This window comes from Crocodylus porosus, unplaced genomic scaffold (genome assembly GCF_001723895.1).
Source record: "Crocodylus porosus isolate Cpor-Errol unplaced genomic scaffold, CroPor_comp1, whole genome shotgun sequence".
Taxonomy (NCBI): domain Eukaryota; kingdom Metazoa; phylum Chordata; order Crocodylia; family Crocodylidae; genus Crocodylus; species Crocodylus porosus.
Genome location: NW_017728912.1, coordinates 16,969,701 through 16,988,651, shown reverse-complemented (window position 1 = coordinate 16,988,651; position 18,951 = coordinate 16,969,701). Strand labels below are relative to the sequence as shown.

The window sequence follows — 18,951 nt, the reverse complement described above, 5'->3', positions numbered from 1 at the left end:
TAAGAGGAGGTTAGATGAACATCTTGCTGGGGTCGTTTGACCCCAGTAATCTTTCCTGCCATGGCAGGGGGTTGGACTAGATGATCTGCTCAGATCCCTTCCGACCCTAGAAACTATGAACCACACCTGGGTGTGAATTTTTTCCATGAATAATAAATGCATGAAAATGATTTATAATTTTATTTTGCTTAACAAAAATAAAAATGATGGAGGAAGGCCTATATCCAACACAAAAGAATGAAGGAGTTCATTCTCCCCGGCTGAGAATCCCATGTTCAAGTCTCTCCTTTGCCTGAGGGGATTTGAATCCACATTTTTAAAGGGTCATCTGAGGTAGGGTAGCCTGCTGAATGTAAATGGAATAGACATTGTCAGTATTCAGAACAATTGAAGATAACCCCTGATTCTCAGTGTGACATGCTACACTTAAGTGTTCTAAAATAATTGATAAGACTGATATCATGCCAGCAAGCATCACAGATATACAAGGTAAATTTCCATAGCTTAAGACCATCAGGCTCAAATTCATTCTGTTGTAACTCCACTACAACTTCTGTTGCCCATAAAGTCTGCTCCTCTCTCTCACCTGAAAGCAGAATCCCATGGAGTTGCTTCAGAAATGAATATGCCTTGTTCTGCTGATGGACACTGAACCTGCTCCCATTAAGACTTCTCTCAGTGTTGCTCCCCAGAGTCCCACTGAAAACAATGATCTCAAACTGTCTGTGAGGATGAACCATAAACGACCAGAAGCCTACTTGCTTGTTCCTTCCAAACCTGTACTTTCCTGTGACATGTTTCGAGACATATAAAGTGATGAATATTATACAACATTGCTCTTACTGCTTTCTGATGTTTATGATGCTTACAATATGGCAAAACAACTGAGTGCTTGAAGGCAATGACAGTATCTGTAGCTGTCACCTGCCTGATGTACTGTGAAGACAATCATAAGGCTATGAAAAATAGGGTTTGAATCTAAGTACAATAGCATTTGCCGCCTCCTCCTCCTTCTGCTTCTTCTGTACAAAGGAAACTATAATGGCTGGAATTCTTCAAAGGAACAGGTTGCCCAAAATCCATTGAATTTGAGTGGTCTTGGGTGCCTAATTCCCTTAGGTTCTATTGGAAAGCCTGCTCCTTGCCTCTTCAACTTTCTCTTGTTTCTTCTTGAATGGGGTCATGTAAATAGAATGTTTAATTTTTAATATTTAATTCACTGGATGTATAAAGCTAAACATCAGTTATAATTTGCATGCTATCAATAATAAGCAAGCAGTTTGATCTACTAGCTCCCTTGCACAGGTATTTGCATTTCTAGAAACTTGAATGATATCTAGACACTGAGTGAATGGAGGATGCAGTGGTTTAAGTCATTAGCCTAACCTTATGCTAAGACTAAAATGTAGGTTCAATTTCCTGCTCCATCAGGCAGAAGTCAGGTGTGACTTTGGGTAAGTTTGACCTTTCTTTGGCTTCACAGGCATACTGTGTGAGGTATGCTGAGTATATTAAAGATTCAGATGTGCTCAGAAACTAAAGTAATGGGATACTTATCCAAGATAGATTGCTAAATGGCGGAATGTAAAATGATCAAAGATAAAATGATATCTTTTGAATATTTGCCTTTTGCAAATGTAGTTTGTTTTGATGACTGTTGCTATGGGAAAAGAGTTGTTACTGGAGTGACATATGGTATGTAGGTTCAGCTAGTGCAGTCAGAAATATTAGACCTATAAAGACAAGATCTAGAAGATGAAAGAGTTCTAAACATTAGTCTTCATCCTTTAGCTAAGTATAATGACAATGCTTATTTTTAGGCGTGTAATATTCATGACTGATATTAGCCTTTTTGTTTTCAGAATGGACTCAATGCTTTACACCTGGCTGCCAAAGAAGGCCATGTGGGACTGGTACAGGCGTTACTGGAAAAAGGGTCATCAGTGAATTCTGCTACAAAGGTATCTGTGTCCACATTTTTACATTTTTACAGGACAAAAAAAAAAATGACAGAAAAAAGGGAAGTATATATTTCCCCCCACTTTTTTTAAAAGGCAGGGTAGATACTCAAGAAAATTATGCAACATAAAATATAATACAAAGAAAAATACCTCTTTGCTATATAAAGTGTTAATGTTTAACCATAAACTCAGAGCTGGGGTAAATCAGTCTATTTTCATTCACTTCTACCCAAATTTATAGATTCAATACAGAAATTACAAGTCTGAAATAACATGGCCTAGGTGTTAGAGGAGGTCAGGTCAGATGACTGTATCATTCCTTTTGGCCTGAAAATCTGTGAATTAGCTGAGGCTCATGGGGTAATAACAGAAGAAGAAGGTTGAAAACTATGTGCACTGTGGAAACGTTAATGTTTCACTCATAAGAAAGATGTTATTGTTTCCCTCATTATAGGGGCAGGGCATATAGCTGAAAATAGTAGATGGTTTTAGAAAAGTGAATATGTATAAGTGCACCAGCTCTGCTGTATTTCAGGCCTTGTCTACTCAACGGCTTAGTGGAACTAATTTCTGCAGCAAGAACTCCTAATTTGTGTGACAATGCTAAATCATGGCATTTCCAGGAAACATCTCATCCTCCCATGTCCCAGCACACATTTGATTATGTCTGATACTGCTAATGTACACTTCATCTGTGACTAGAATCAGTTTAGGGAAAATGGTCCCCTGAGTCATCTGGTATTGTGGTGCACGCATCCCCGCTCCCAAGTCAGGAGCTGTAGGCGGAGGCAGGCAGGCAGGTTCACAGGGTGCAATGGAGTGGGGAGGTGGAGCGACATGATGCATCAGGTAGGCAGGTGGGCGGGCAGCAGCTGGAGATGAGGGCAGGCTGGGCTGAGCACTGCTCCTCCTGTCTGGGGTGGAGATTGGCTGGGACAGGGCAGGGTGGGATGGGGAAAAGCTCTGCTGTAACTGCAGGTTGCTTACCTGTGTGTGTACATGACGCCTCCCTGACTCCCCTGTTGGCCACATCACCTACACCTAAAGCTGGCTCTGTCTGTGACCATTTTTAATAATAGTTATTTTTCTTGAAGGACTCTTGTTTATTGCAGATGGCCCAGTTCTATGGGCTTGGACCAGTTTCACTGTCTGATCAAAAACTTTTTAATCTGCCCGTTACATCCCAGGGAAGGCAGGAGTTGGCAGTCAGTTTCAGCAATTCATCTCTTTCTCTCCTAGCAGCCTCAGCAGCTACTCTATCCTCTCCATCAAAGCTGTCCAACTTCTTACTGGTCGAAGGCCACACCACTGGCAGTCACAGCCCTCTTTCACTTCCTTGGCTGCAAGCTGCCCCCAGCACCACCTGGGCAGGAGGCTTCCCCCAACAGGTGCACTATGTGTGTGGTCAAATCCCACCCCCCATCACCTCCTTGGCTGTGGGCTCCCTCTCTGTACTGTGCCACAGACTCTGCTGAGCTGCCCTGCCCTGTCCCCTGCAGAGGGCAGGAAGTCAAAGCTAGTGAAGGGAGAGGGAGCCTGGAAACCCCGGCTGCAGCAGAAGCTGGTGCAATGAGGGGAGCAGCTGCAGATTAATTCCTGCCTGCCCAGTCAGGGCCACCAGTAGGACAGCCCTGCTTTACATAACCCATCTGGCTGCCTTCCCTTCTGGCTACCTGGTTATAAGCTAGGTGGTAGCTCTAACTCCCTATTTCCCATTTTGGTCTTGTTGAAAAGTGAAGGGAGAAATTTCCCTTGTTGGGGAAAGGTGCAGAGCAAGAAACGGTTGCCAACAAGCCCTGCCAGGGAAGAGAGAGAAAAAAAGCAAAATGCTAGGGTCCTACTTTTGCACAAAAATATATTCTGCTGCAAGAATACAGGGTTTAGTGAATACTTGGCAGAATGCCAATGCTTTTGCAAGCTCACATTCTATCAAGTCTTCACTAAGATGAATAAATACACTTTTACCTCCAAGAGCCATTGTTTCAGGCTCTTTGCAGTCTTATTCACGTCGTATTTCTGAGGTTATCTTTGTAACTACAAGGGTCAGAAACTTAATATTAAAATATAACTGACATTCCTGAGCCTTTTTCAGCCATAAGGGGTGCATTTTTGGTAGGTGTCATGGACTCTGTGGGGTCCTGGCTGTGTAGTACTTCAAATGATACCTTTGGAGAGTTACATTATAACATGGTTATTTACTTTTTTTGGCTTCAGAGTTCTGCAAAATGGCATCGTATCTAGAATCTTGAACAAAAACAATTTAGGCCCTCAGTCCAAAATATTTCTCCCTATTCGTAGGGCATGGATGGGCAATTATTTGGGCCAGAGGGCCACTTAGGGAGTTTGGGTGAGCTGTTGCAGACAGGTTCAGCAACCCCCCCACCTCACTGCATCAGCTTACCCAAACTCCTCAAGTGGCCCTCTGGCCAAAATAAATGCCTACCCTGAGCAGGACCCCAGGTAAGGCTGTTGAGGCCAGTGTAGTGATGTCCTCAGCCTCCCCTACCACCTCTGGGGTAATTTGCTGCATGCCAGCGTATGCTTGGCACAGGTGTTCCCTGGGGCCAAGTAGTGGAGGAACAAGGTGCGCTGCCGCTAGTTGTCCTCAGAGAACTAAATGCCCATGCGTGTCTGGACACAGCCTTAGGCCGTGTCCATTCAAGCATGCACATGAGTTTTGAGGTTCTGCGAAATGCACCTCACACACGTGATTTGGTTTTCTGTGCTGTATATTTGCAGCCCAGAGCCAAATTTGGATACTGGGAAATTCTGATATAAAAAAAAGCACAAGGAAAAACAGGGCAGTGCACATGGCAGCAGCATGTGACACCTGAAACCAGTGCCTGGCTGGCCAGAGCCATGCTCCGGCTGCTGGCCAGGCTCCATGTGCCAAGATTGGGGCCACTACATGAGGCCCCAGGTGTTGGCCCCAGCCTCCCCTACCTCACCCAGGGCATTTTTCCCCATGTTAACCCCATGTGTGGTGGCACACGCTGAGGCAAAAAGCAGTGGCACAAATTTGCACTGCTGCTTTTTTCCCCTTGGCAACCACATGCCCTTGCTCATGGGGATGTGGTCCTAGAGGTCACATTCTGTGAGGTGAAGGAATAATCTGTGTTGTCTAATTCTCGTTACATTTCTAACTAAGTATCGTTTTTCTCCATGAGTCAGCATGGAAGAACTCCACAATTCTCCCATATCACAGAATTCCACTCTTGTCCTTCAGACTACTCTCTTTCTTTTTAATTTAGGGGGTCTTAATTTACTGCGTTCAGCCTCCCAACTAGCCTCAGATTTAAAAAAAACAAACACACTTTTATATTGAGAGTTCCTATTTGCATTTTAAGGTTTGGTCCTCATCTGAGCTTCACTAAAATTTAGATTCTATAATCTACTAGTTAATCTCATAGAATCCCATTGAGCAAGAAATTTCCCATCCCCCCAACTTGAAAGAGTGAGAGAAAGTAATAATGTCACATTTTTCTATTTAGTTTATACTCTGGTTTGGAATCCTTGGACTCTGTAATTCTGTGGAAAACTCAATAATACTACTGACTGTATTAAGTGATTCCTTTGGGGAAAAAAAAGTGAGACAGAGAGACTGACTGACTTATAAAATTGTACCTACTTCATTTTATTCTTATAATCCAGCCTCACAGGTTACAACCATATCGATATAACTAAAATTGTAACTTAAAAAATAACCTAAGTTTTAAGGTTGATTTGCACTCAGCAGTGGTCCTCTCATTTTTAATGCGAGTGACCTAAAAGGCTTGAGAGTAATGATGATATTTAAAGAACTCAGAAAATCTTTACTGTAAAACATTTAGTGCTAAACTTAAAATGTTTATAAAAGTATGGTTTTGGTTAAGTTAGGAAATAAAAGAGATATACAAGCAATTATTTACTGTAGCAAAGAACAGTTAATTGGGAAAACCAGGCAGTGATAAGAGTGGATTCCAAGAGGCTATTAGGATACACTTCAGACTGAAGACCTAATCTAAAAATAAAACCACTTATTCTGCTGTTTTATTCTCATCACTTTAGCTACTCGGTGTATGGTATTAAAACTGTTAATGTACTTCATCACCTTACCAACACCCTACATTAATTTTACCAACAGCAGCAACAGCTCTGAGATTAGCACCTCTTTAACCAGAGCATATTATTTCCATGTTAGTTCTGTGTTCTTAAGTCTTTTGGAGTTTTATCTCAAGGACTCCCAACAGTGACATTGGAACATATTTGGGTTTTTTTTTGCCTCAGATAGTACTATCTAAGTAATGTCATTCTTTCCTGTGCCCTCTGTTTGCATTTTGAGATGTAGACTACCTCTTATTTAACCTTAAACCTTAATCAATTCCACTGAAATTTATGTTCTGAAAGTAACGATTAGTTTTCTCTTAAAAACCCTTTAGGCAGTGCCCCAAAAGGTTATAGGACTATATCCATGAGAGTTGCTGTTATACCATCCCTCTGGAATGCCGTAGGGCCGTAGGTTCAGCTCTCTCCCACGTAACGTATGCACAGCATTATGGGCTGCAGAGTAAATCAGGATTCTATGAAGGCATTCCTTAGCGTAGACTTGTACTCTGACTGTTATAATCAGCTGGTGTCTAAACTGTTTTTTTAATGAGGGTTGATATCTTTTTTCATAACAGAAAGGGAATACAGCCCTGCACATTGCATCCTTGGCTGGACAGGCCGAAGTTGTCAAAGTCCTGCTTAAAGAAGGAGCCACTATCAATGCACAGTCTCAGGTATAGCGATATTTTAACTCCTTTCTAAATACGATGTGGTAAAGTTTTATAAAACAGATTTATAAACAGTAAGTAGTAATGCACCCTTCCACTACCACCAATCCTGACATCAACCCTAGCATGACCTGCAGCCCAGAGGGTATTCACTGAAGCAGCTGATGGTGTGTATAAGTAACCAACTGTATAATGAAGCCATTATGTGTTAGCATTGTAATACATAAACAGACTGAGTTTTTGACTGAGATCTCCCAACAGACTTTGCCCCATGCAAACCAGCAGCCTTAGAAACCCCACTATGCTTAGAAATGTTAAAATAATATTTTTGGCTTGAATCGATGAGTGGAAGTGCAGAAAATAATTTCTTACACTGGCATTTCTCAAAAGCAAAGGCTTACTTATTGCTTAAAAAAACTGTAGATGGGTTAGTTTACATTATGGTAGATTTTTGCACTCTTTCTTCACATACTTGGAAAGAATCTAAATCAGAGATTTGGAAATGTACATTTGATCGGGGGAAATTCACCTCATCTTGGCAGGGAATCCAACTGTAAAAAGAGTTCTACTAATTTCAGTGACATGAAGCTTGGCCAGTCTTCCAAAATATATTGCAGAGCATAATAATGTCATTACAGAGACTAACCAATGGCAACACACTGGAAAATAATTGTTTTTCCATACTTGTACAAAGCTGTAGTAACAGCTGCCTTGCTGCTGCTATTTCAGAGTTATAAACAACATGTGCTAGTTTTTCGGTAGAGAGGAATAAACTGGGAACTATTTAGACATTGGTTTGTTTTCTGAGGGAATCTGAGCATCTCAGGCAACATTTAGTACCAGCTGGCACATGGAAAGGGATCTATATATTAAACATATTGGCATCTTTATACAGAAGACATCATTATGAAGGGTATAGTTAGCCTGTGAAATATTTTGAAGTAGGTCAGCAATGTAAGTACTGCAGCTGGATACTAAATATGGCTGCATCATATGATGACCATTAATAATGTCTGTATAGACATGCCCATTAATAATGTCTGCTACGCCAGCAAAGGCGATAAAAAAGTTAGCTTTGATTCAGGGTTTACATTTATGTCATGTTAAATTCTCCAGAGCCCTTTAGCAATTTAATGATGGCCACCAATTCCATCCCCTTTGTGATGTATGGGGTATGGCAAAGAAGAGTGAGGTCTGCTTTAACAAAGCAAGAAGGTAGACACTGACATTGAAAAATCACAAAAAGCATAAAGATGGCATAATTAGCCCTATGCCATATGCTTCCCTCTCAAAGTCTTCCTGAGTGGCCAGGAAGATGATCAGGTGTTTGAATGGCTGTGGCTAGGTGGAATCAGGGTTAATCAGAGTAGCTGTGTGTGTATGCCATGGTCCAATATATGCAGTCATTGCTTCAATTTTCCCCTGACCACTCAAGTCTTGTTCTCATATCTGGGGATCTGACCTGTTACTGTGTGCAATACCTTATCTACAGTGAGGGATTATAACTATATAATCAATGTGGGGATGAACAGACTGCTAACTGATATGTTTACAACGTGTTTCTGTTGATACTTTCACAACATTATGTGGTATGTGGGGTAATTTGTAAAATTCTGCAAACAAAGCTAGCTTAATTTCAGGTATTTATTTCTGTGTAGTAAGCTTCTGTGCTAAGTTCTCTCAGGGCAAATGATGATCAGTTACTTCCCATGCTCCACCTCCATTTAATTAAATGCTGAGGAATGCTGTGATTCTTTTCCTTTAATTCAAGAAATTAACTATTGCCTTCACAATGTCTTAATTGTATCATTCCCATGCACTTTCATTATCTCTTTACATTTATAAGTAGGTAAACAGATAGCTTTACTATTAAGATTTCAACTTTAATATTAAGTTGGCTTTAATGTTAAGAAATCAACATGAAAATATATTTACTTGTGTCTTCCATACGTTAAATCAGGAATGCTTTGTAATAAGAAAAAATGTACTGTATTCTGTCAAAAGCAGAAAACATTTTCACAGTAAGCTTATGACTGCCACTCCGGTTTTAAGCACATTTATTACAAGCACTAAGTGTTCCGTGTCCTCTAGGCAGGCATTTGCTCCTTGAATTTTGATCCAAAAGGAATTGACTCATAGGCTAATGACAGGCAGATGCAGAAGGTAATGATGGGCAATCTGACATACTTGCTTGTTTCCTACCTGCCGAAACCCATCTGACAGGAGTTCAGACATTCAGAATAACGGGGAGAAGAGGCTATGTTATCAAGATATCTGCTGGAAAATTTGTCCAACCAAACATGTTGTGTTACAAACATTCTTAAGTTCAGCGGAGGATAGCTCTACATCCCCTTTTATATTTCTCTAGCTTTTCAGGGAAGTGGCCTAAAACCTGTTATTAACCAAGAAAGCAGAGTTTGAAAAAAGTCAGGGAGAAATTTGAGGGGAATTGTTACATTTTTACATCAGCATGGGTGAAGTTGTCAAGGGCAAGTCTAAACTGCCTCCCTGTTGAGCGCAGGGGATCTGCTACAGAAACAAGCCCACTTGCTTATTCTTGCTTAGTGTGAGAACAATTAAGCCATGTCTACAAGTGCTTGTCTTGAAGACCTTAAGTGGGGCGTATATTCAGTCTAAATTGTGTACAAACCTAGCTTGTCAGTTTGGCCATGGACTGAGGAATGCAAGTGGATGAGGCTTATTTCCTCGGTGGTAGTGCTGGCCTTTGAAGAAAAATGTTTATGAATATAGCATACTTTTCTAAGGTTTGTTGCACAATGAGTTGGGGCAGGTGGGTGTGACTTGGTTTTTCCAAGTCTGTCCAGAGCTCAGCAGGGATGCAGTTTATACATACTCCAAGAGACTACATTTCAAAAACCACACTTTTATTCTAGCTTAGTCTTGCCTACCCTTCTTCTTATATTTCACTCCTTACTGTATTATTGGAAAGTCTTTAATAGTGCGCTAGCATCTCTCATGTATTGTTTATTCTCTCATCCTCTCCCTAGAGAGGATGCTACCTATTTTGTTAAAAAATAAATACAATGCTATGTGCTTACATTAGGCAAGGTCAGAAGAATTTGTCTGGCACTTAAAAGCACATCATGGTGAGGTTTTTGATGGTCCTTCATTCCAGTTTTGGAAATTCTCACAATAAAGTTCTGTCTTTTACACAGATGTATTTGTTCCTCCTCTTTCTAGAGTAATGATAAGTGTTTTGTCACTGGCTTCATCTCAGAAGTTTGGATTATTTTTTTAGCCAATGCAGAGAGCATGTTTAATGTGTTTATGATAGCTTCTGGTGCTGAGAACTTATGCTGTGGTGTTCCACACTGAGGTTTCAGCACTGCTGAAAGCCTCATACCCAGGAATAGCACATTGGTGAAGTCAAGCCAATTGGAGGTCATTATCTTTAAAGATAGGATGGAGTCTCTAAGGCTGTTAAAGGGGACTGAAAATGTTCTTTGCTTGAATCTATATGATAGTTTGGTATGAAACGAAAGAAACCAAGAATACTTCTAAACTATGGACTACATCAACCAATTTTAGATGCCGATCCTTTAACCAAAGGAGATTACACTGTGATTTTGAAATCTTCAGAATGCTTCATTTTTCTCACCCATTTCACCTCTATCTGTATCAGATTGAGCATCAGTCAGTTTTTCTTTATTCAGGAAAGATACCATTGGAGCACTGGGGTGATTGGTAGTAATGTCATTAGTAGTGAAGTTATTTACATATTGCTGACACTTGAGTACATGATGTCTCATATTGCGTATATGTTAAGTAATGTTTGCCAAGTGGCCAGAGTTGGCTGGTGAAAAGGATCAGGGAGAGAATGACAAGTGAGGGGTTGCAGGATGCAGCCGTGTTTTGCATCTCATCAGTCAGTTGGTTACATTCCTTGAAGAAGGATTCAAAACATGTTGGTGCATTGCCCTGGATCCCTGGATCTCCTCAACCCAGTAGATGCTCCAGAGTTGAATTGGAGACTGGCTAAGGGATGCACATTATTTCCTTAATTGCCAGTTAATAGACTGGACAAAATACTGGGTATTATGCCACAGGAAGCAATTGTGCTATGACAAAGAGAAAAAGCAGATGATATCATTGATTTTTTCTATAGCTAGCAAACTGTTTTACACATATATAGTTCCACAACATAAATCAGGTGTGTGTATATATACAACTATCAGCTGGAAAGTAGGTAGAACAAGTACATACTTTTTTAGTTAATTCATTGAAAAGGGACTCAGGAGAATTGATTTTCTAGTTTTGGTTTTGCTAGAAATTTTCTAGAAGACCATTGACAAGTTATTCAGTTTTTATATGCTTAAGCTTTTCCTCAGTAAATTACTGCCCAACACCACCTTTTTCTCAAGATTGCTGTGATGTGCTCAGCAACTATGTTTGCAACAGACAAATAGTCCTACAAATGTATAACAAAATGGAATAGAAGAATTAAATAAAATAGAAGACACTTAAATGTTAGTCAAAGTAGATTCTAAAAAAGCTCATAAAAATTAAATAAACCAGCAAATTAATGTGTGACTGAAACTGTTGAACTGGTAGGGAAAACACTAACAAATGTAAAGGAGGAAGATTGAAGAGAATAGTATGAAGAGTTTGCTCAATGCTTTAAATCCAAAGTTCCCATCAAGAAATACAGATAGAAAAATGAGGCTATAAATGAAAAGAGACAGTTCTGAGCAGGAATTGGCTTAGTGGCCACACTCAGACATGAACAAAAAATAGGTATTAACGTGATGAAGTATAGTGATAGAAGTGAGCCAAGTTATGAGGGCTCCACAGTGGGTGAATTTTTTTGTCTATCACTGTAACTTTCCTTTTAATCTTTTTTAAAAATAGATACCTCATTGGTCACTTTTCCACCTTTGGGAACAGTTACTGCTATTAAAACTATATTACATCCCCTCCTCAGTATCTCTGCTATTTCACACTTTATTTCTTCCATGCCCCCAAAGAATGTCATCCGGTCATGGTGGCTTAATACCACTGAAGTTTCTCAAGTTGCTCCATAACTTCCTCTTTACATAAGTCAGTATCTGTCAAGGCCATTCTCATTTCCAATAGAAATTCCCTGTAATAGAAATCTTTCTGCTGACTTCTATAAAGACTCAGAGAGATAAAGAGGAACTTACCGAATCTGTTTAGAACTGTTTACTATGGTTTATATTGTAAACTGTGGTTTATACAGTGAATGTTATTAAAAAATATTGACCTGCATCAGAATGTTACCACAAGTAATACCTGTAACACCATTGTTACGTTCCTGTACCTAGCATAAGGGAAATAACTGTACTCAAGACAATGGCAATTTTATTGGCAACAACTGAAAGCAACATAAACTACCTTTTTCTCCCTGTGTAGAATATTACATACACATGGAGTTGACTTGTAGGGTTTTACTACTTCTGTTTTATTTTTCCCTTCAGATTTCTATTGTTATTAATGGCCATGTTTTTTGCCTTTTGTTTTGAAGTAAAACTTCCAATTTGTAAAATCTGTTCCTTTTAAGTTAATAATTGTCACTGTTAATATTGGAGAAGTAATTATCAATTTGTATATAAAGCGTGCTGATGTAGTGCTTACCCCTACATTTTTACCTACATGCACATTACTTGAGAATTGTCAACTCCCTTATGTATATTAAAATAAACTTATCAAAACTGGAGTCATTTAGGATGTAAGAACTTGCTATGTCCAATTTGTGTCATCCAGTCAGTATAACATACAATGGGCAATACAAATATGGTTGCACTTGCAAATATACCTTATTCCTGGCTACTTCATGTGAATGGTGATTATGCTGTCCCTGCAAAGCAGGACAAAGTCATCAACTTGATGGTCATACTTGTTAGATTCACTTTCACCTTAGGATCATGGGAAAATAGTGCTGGAAGGGATTTGTGAGGTCATCTAGTCTAGCACCTTTTTCAGCGAAGGAATATCCCCGACTAAACCGGCTTAGGGATGTCTGTCTGGCCAATGTCTGTCTAACCTGCTCTTGAAAATGTCCATGGCTGGACAATCCATAGCTTGTCTATATACCACGTTCCACTATTCTCATAGTGAGAAGGTTCTTCCTAATTTCCAAACTAAATTTCTTCTGCTGTACCTCAGGTTCATTGTTCCTTGTCCTGTTCCCAGTGATCATCGAGAATAGTCTATCTCCGTCCTGCCTTCAAGTATTTGAATACTGTTATCAAATCCCCCCATAGTCTTCTCTTGCTTGTTATTCGATGGGATGTTGGGGTTTTTTTAGCCACCAATGTAAAAAAAATTTCTGAGTTTAAGACAGGAATTCAGGAAAAAAAAGTGCCTTGAGTTATTCAGGAATTAAAGTGATCCACAGCATCATATCAATATTATGAGTCACATGTTTCATAGAAACTTCCACTCACCCCACCAGTCTGCTTCTTCCATTACTGAAGAAATTCCTTACCCTGATTCCTATTTTTTGTCTGAGTTTGAGATGTATAAAAATTGCCTGGGCCACTTACTGGTCTTTTCTGAAATGGTGCATGCAGTTGTATACAAGAATATTTGCGATGAAATCTGATCCTTCTAGCTGATAAATTTCTGTTGGCCTCCCCCCACTACTTTGTCTTATGGGTCATGTTACTTGACTTAAGGACAGTTCCACGCACACACATTTTTGGGCTGGGGACAAGTTTTGAAGATGGGCCCCTGACCCTCCCATCCCCTCTTACCCACATACCTCTTAAGGGCAACTACTGAATTTTATGTCATAGTTGGTCTTACTTATGTTTCTGTAGTTTAAGCAAGAGTAATATAGCCTTACCATGGTTTTGATAAAAAAACTGAAATTTTAGTAAACTATGTAATTCCATTCATGACGCACTAGAAAAAAAATCACCCCCAGAATGCCCATCCCCTCTGATCTTCCCTGCCTTGCATTTGAATTTTCACAGACCAGAATTTTGCATATTGCTTAAACTTCTATTCTACCCAGGAGAGCACAAACAACAGCAGACTCTCCCTGTGCCTGAAGAAGGGTGTTTGTGCCCAAAAGCTTGTAAAGAATGTTTCCAACTACTTACTTGGTCTAATAAGATATCACATTTACCCAAAGAACCTTGTCTGCCCAGTCCAGGAGAGAATTCCCTGTTGTCCCCACCCTGTCGGCAGAAATTCTTGCAGAGATACTTAAAAACATTTACTTTCTCTATGGCAACATTCCCATCACAGTAATCTCAATAGACACAAATACCGGTAGGTTCCTTCCCTGAAGCCAGAGAAGGGGGATATTCTGACCCTAATGCCAGCCTCTTTGGATATTTTCTCACATACATACATCTGTGAATAATGCAAGCATCTAGGTTTTGAAAGGCAAAATGAAGACAACAAGATCTTTCCTTGAAAGTACTAGAAAGTATGGTATTTTCGCAGGAAAAGTAAAGACAGCTTCAGAAAGTTGGGGGTGGGGGAAGGAGTGTGGACAAAAACACAGTAGCTGCTCTGTGAAACCCCCTCGCTTCAGAACATCATGACTGCTTGCTAGCTAACTCAAACTGCCTGACCCCTCTTTTCTTCTCAAGCTGAGCTGGGTAGGCAACCAGCAGCGCCTAATGCTAGCCTCTGCTTTTTCATGCAGGGCTTGACTCTTCTTTAGAAGTACAGAGGAACTGAGCCAGTAGTAGCTTCTGCAGTTTGAGCCTCTGCTGGGAGGTTGGTGGAGGGGAAGGGACTCCTGTTGTCCACAGCTGCCAGTTAGGAAGTCCCATGTGCTCACTGTGCTGCCCTTTCTCTTCCTCCCCAGACAGAGGCTCATTCTGCAGAAGCTGCTGTTACCATATTTCCTTGCTTAAAATGCATACCTAAATTTCCAGCAGCTGATTTTTAGAAAAAGGTGTGTGTTGAGAAAAATACAGCACATATTCCAAAGAGAAAAAACATTTGTCTCAAAAACATGGAGTTTCACATTATAAAACAGCATAATAAAGAATTTAGACTTGTACTCTGATGCCATAGCAAGTGATCTGGGATGAATAGACAAGAACAAACCATGTGTGGAAATAGACTTTATTCTTGTTCAGCAGCTACAAGAGAGGATTGTTATATGTCAGAGAACTCCATCTGATAGTGAAAAGATTCACCCCAATTTTGAGATTTCTCTGTCAGGGACTTAGATGAAAACATGACTCCCAGTACAGTTCAGCCACTAGTGCACTCAGAAGCCCTTTTAAAGGAGAAAGCCTATCTTTTAATCACCAGATTATCTAGAGTGACCCAGATACTGAAAGGGAGGATTATATAAATCCTTCCTGTCCAGAGCCTGATCTTTTTATTGAAAGACCTCCATTCTCTACCCCTCCCCAACAGTCTTTCAGATTGTAGCAACTGTTACCCTAGAAATAGTCTCATTAAAGGTTACTTTCCCTTATGCTGATATTTCCAGTTGGAAGCACAAAAGGAGTGTCTGTCTTGATTTGTGAATCCCTATTTTTTTTATTCAGCCTTAAAACATTACAAAGTCTCCAATCTCTGAGGCTAGGGACAGGAATGATACATAAACTGGTATAAGTGATTGGAAACCAGTTCAAATCTGTAATGCAACAGAAGTTCAAGGCACATAAGCCACTTTCAAAATGGTCTAGACCAATTTAAGATGGTTGGATGTAGTTTCAGAATTAACTGATTTAGTTTAAATTGATGTAATGAACTTCTGTCCCAGATGCCCTCCAGATTCAAATTAACTCGCAGTCTCCCAAGATGCTTTACACCTCTCCCACAAACTCCACCTCACAGAGTTGGTGGGCTGGCCTTGGTCCCACCTGTCTGCTCCAGCCACACAGAGAAGCATGCTCTAGTGCCCCCCAGCTTCTGGCCTGGGCCACTGCAGGTATGTGGCTGCATTTCTGGAATCAAAAGTGAATGTCTGTTCACTTGCTTAGTGGTTCAATCTATGCATCTTAGACTAACCTCAGAATATTCAATCAGTTCAGCCTCAGGCTTTTTGACTGTATGTACTTAGTTTAAATGGTTTCTTAGAGAAAATCCATAGTGCTCTTGTGGGAGGCCCATATTAAAATTTGCCATCAAATTAAAATGATGATTTAGAAGATTCTCTTTACCTCTGATGGAGTTATCTCTCTCAAGTTACTGCTAAATCTGCTGTGCCAGACATTGCTTTCCCTATGGTGTATAAAAATACTCTTTAAGCAATCATTTTGTCCTGGGGATGGTCCAGGATGCACCCAACATTGGATAGTTATCCTGGTCACTTCAAAATGATTTGCCCCTGTACCCCATTTTCTAATTGTAGGATTTGGACACTGAGCTATATGCTCAGTGAAATGTTATCTCAGTGGGTATACAGTAAATCAAGATAGATTATTTTATTTCAGTTCACTATTGATACTTAATACCAGGTAAGGATGTGTCTCATTGCCTTTCAGTTTTTCAGCTATGGAAGAACTTGTACCTTCCTAGTGGGTAAAATTTCAAGGATGCTACTGGTTTTATTTGCTTAGCTAGCATGTATGAAAGGTGAGTAAGTTAATTGTCTTTGTTATAGCTGTTGAGTTAAACCTAATTTATCACCAAAGTTTTCTATTTTAGGAGATTCCAGCAAAAAGAATATATTTTCTATAATAAAAGGAGAGAATTCCTCATTTATTCTTTGTCAACCTAGCCCAAGTTTCAACTGTCTGGTCTTCTGGTTTATGTAAAACAGTGTTTATTCCTGAATACATAGGTATCATCTTGACAACTAAGGAATAGAAATTCATTAGAATGGCTGTAAGGCATGCCTTCACTTATAAAACATGCAGAGAGGGGTAGGAAAATGGTAGATGCTAGACTTCAGCTGGGTAATAGGTAGCAATGGGATGATAGTGATTGTCTAGTATTAGAACATTCACATACAACAGCAATTCTGCAAGTAGTTAAGAAACAAAGTGGAAATAAGATGCCTAGTTATGTTTTCATCTGCATGATGATTTGTTGCTGTGGGCTGTCCTGGGACATGGGGAACATAGACAATTTTGATATATCTCTATGGGGTCTCAGATGCAGCCTCAGCAGGATTAAAATCATTGTCATGTTGGGATTTACAGTTTAGAATAAATCATGACTAAGTCCCAAGTATGGCATATGGGATCAATAGAACTCCATAGAAGAGAACCATGTAGCCATCCCTGGGGCGTCCTTACTGAATTTCTGTGAAACATGGTTCTTCAAAGAATCTTCAGATAGACAACAGCAGTGTTAATAATACCGGGTGTCTGTAGATGTACTGGGATGCTGCTCTGACCTGCTGCAATTACAGTGTGTTGGAGCATGCTAATTAGCATGCTCCAGCACCCTCCGCATCTCGTGTGTTCAGCATCTCCATGCTTTAAAATGGCAGTAGGGGTGCTTTAACTAAAACTCATTGAAGGGATGCTGAATACATGAGATGCTGTGGGCACTCTAATTAAGGAATCCCCCCCACAGCCCCAGAGCACATGTAAAGATGCCCACTATGAAAGAAAATCTATGAAAAGATGGAGATGTAGAGTTACACCTCTCTTTTATATTAATTAGCTGCAAGGCCCTATAGGTGGGTTGTTTATCCTGCTTCCCTAAGCATGTGAGTTGGATCTGTTCTTAGTGTCTCAGGCCAGTTTTATTTTTAACAACAATAATCTTGAATATATTACAGACCAAACCAAAATCCTCTCTTCTTTCTGGACATTAGGAGAGAGGTGATTTTAGGTCTGAGCTTTTCCCTAGCTTGCTTTCTCTGCCTTCTTTAGCACTTGCCTCCTGGACCTCTTAACATTCTTTGTGGCTTCACCTTTATTAGGCAGCTATCCCTTCCAGCTGGCCTCAAGTCAGGCAGGCTGTTTGCCACTGACCACTTGCTGTTGGGTTTCATAGTAGCTAGGGTCAGGAGGGACCTGAACAGATCATCTAGCCTGACCCGCTGCCCCAGGCAGGAATGAATGCTGGGTTCACAAGACCCCAGGCAGGTGATCTTTCAACCTCTTTTTTAATTTGCCCAAGGCAGGGGCAAGGACCACTTCCCTGGGAAGTTGATTCCAGATTTTGGCCACCCTAACTGTAAAATATTGCCTTCTGATCTCTAACCTAAACCTATTCTCCATCAGCTTATTACCATTGTTCCTCGTCACCCCAGCTGATGCTGGGGAGAAAAAGGCTCTTCCTATTTGCTGTTGATCTCCCCTGATGAGTTTGTAGGCAGCCACCAGGTCCCCCCTCAGCCTCCTCTTGCCGAAACTGGAGAAGTTCAGGTCCCTTAGTCTCTCCTCGTAGGGCCTGTCCTGCTCCTCTGAAATCTCTCCAGGCTGGGCACATCCTTTTTAAAGTGTGGCACCCAGTACTGGATGCATTACTCCAATTGCAGCCTGACTAATGTTGCATACAGGGAGAGTATCACCTCTCTAGACCGGCTAGAGATGCATCTTTGGATGCATGACAAGGTATGGCTGGCCTTGCTGGCTGTGGTCTGGCATTGGTGGCTTATATTCATCTTGGAGTCAATAATGACTCCAAGATCCCTTTCTGCCTCTGTGCTTTCAAGAGGGTTCCTAGCACTTGAGGGCCAAACACCTCCTTACAGACCCTTTTTGTATATGTCCTGAGCTCAAAGGGAATGTCAGGCACAGCTTTGCAGTCTTATATTTCTTTCATTCTTTGGTATTTTTTTGATCATCCTAACTACTCAGGTGCATAAGTGTCTGCCAGATTGGGATGGATTCAGAGGAGGAAACACTGGTGGAAGAAACACTGGAGGTAGAAAGGGGTGGACTGAGAGTTGTTGAAGCAGCACAACAACTAGAGGAGGAGAGGGAGGATGAGGAGGAGGGACCTGGAAGTATGAACATGGACACAGAAATGGAGAAAGAAGTCCTGGAGATTGACTGAGAAGAAAGTTCTCCTTTAGAAGAAGGGAAAGGGATGGAGACATGAGTAGGAAAAAGGAAAAAACAAAGGTTGTCATAATCACAGAAGAAGAAAACAGAGGAAGATGGAAAGGGGGAGAAGCGACAGTGTGGGGGAACGGTACGTCAGAAATGGAGATAGTTTGGCTGAGCCAGAAGAAAGTAGTGATGGGGAGGGATCAGCAGCAGCCTTTCTAAATATAGAAGCCCTGGAGAACCTAGCAAAAGTGACGGGGATGAGGAAGTGGGGAGGGACAGAGTCACTAATCGTCAGCAGTGACATGGATGACCTGTAAAATGAGA

At 40.6% G+C, this 18,951-nt stretch overlaps 1 protein-coding gene across 11 annotated transcripts in view; it reads left to right on the top strand.

The window, feature by feature from the left end:
* Nucleotides 1-18,951, top strand: part of ANK2 (ankyrin 2) — a 550,591-nt gene that overhangs the window by 327,633 nt on the left and 204,007 nt on the right. For all 11 annotated transcript variants that reach the window (XM_019534075.1, XM_019534077.1, XM_019534078.1 and 8 more), the window contains exons 3-4: nucleotides 1,863-1,961; nucleotides 6,623-6,721. In XM_019534075.1, coding sequence (XP_019389620.1) covers nucleotides 1,863-1,961; nucleotides 6,623-6,721 — 198 coding nt within the window. The remainder of the gene's footprint in view (nucleotides 1-1,862; nucleotides 1,962-6,622; nucleotides 6,722-18,951) is intronic.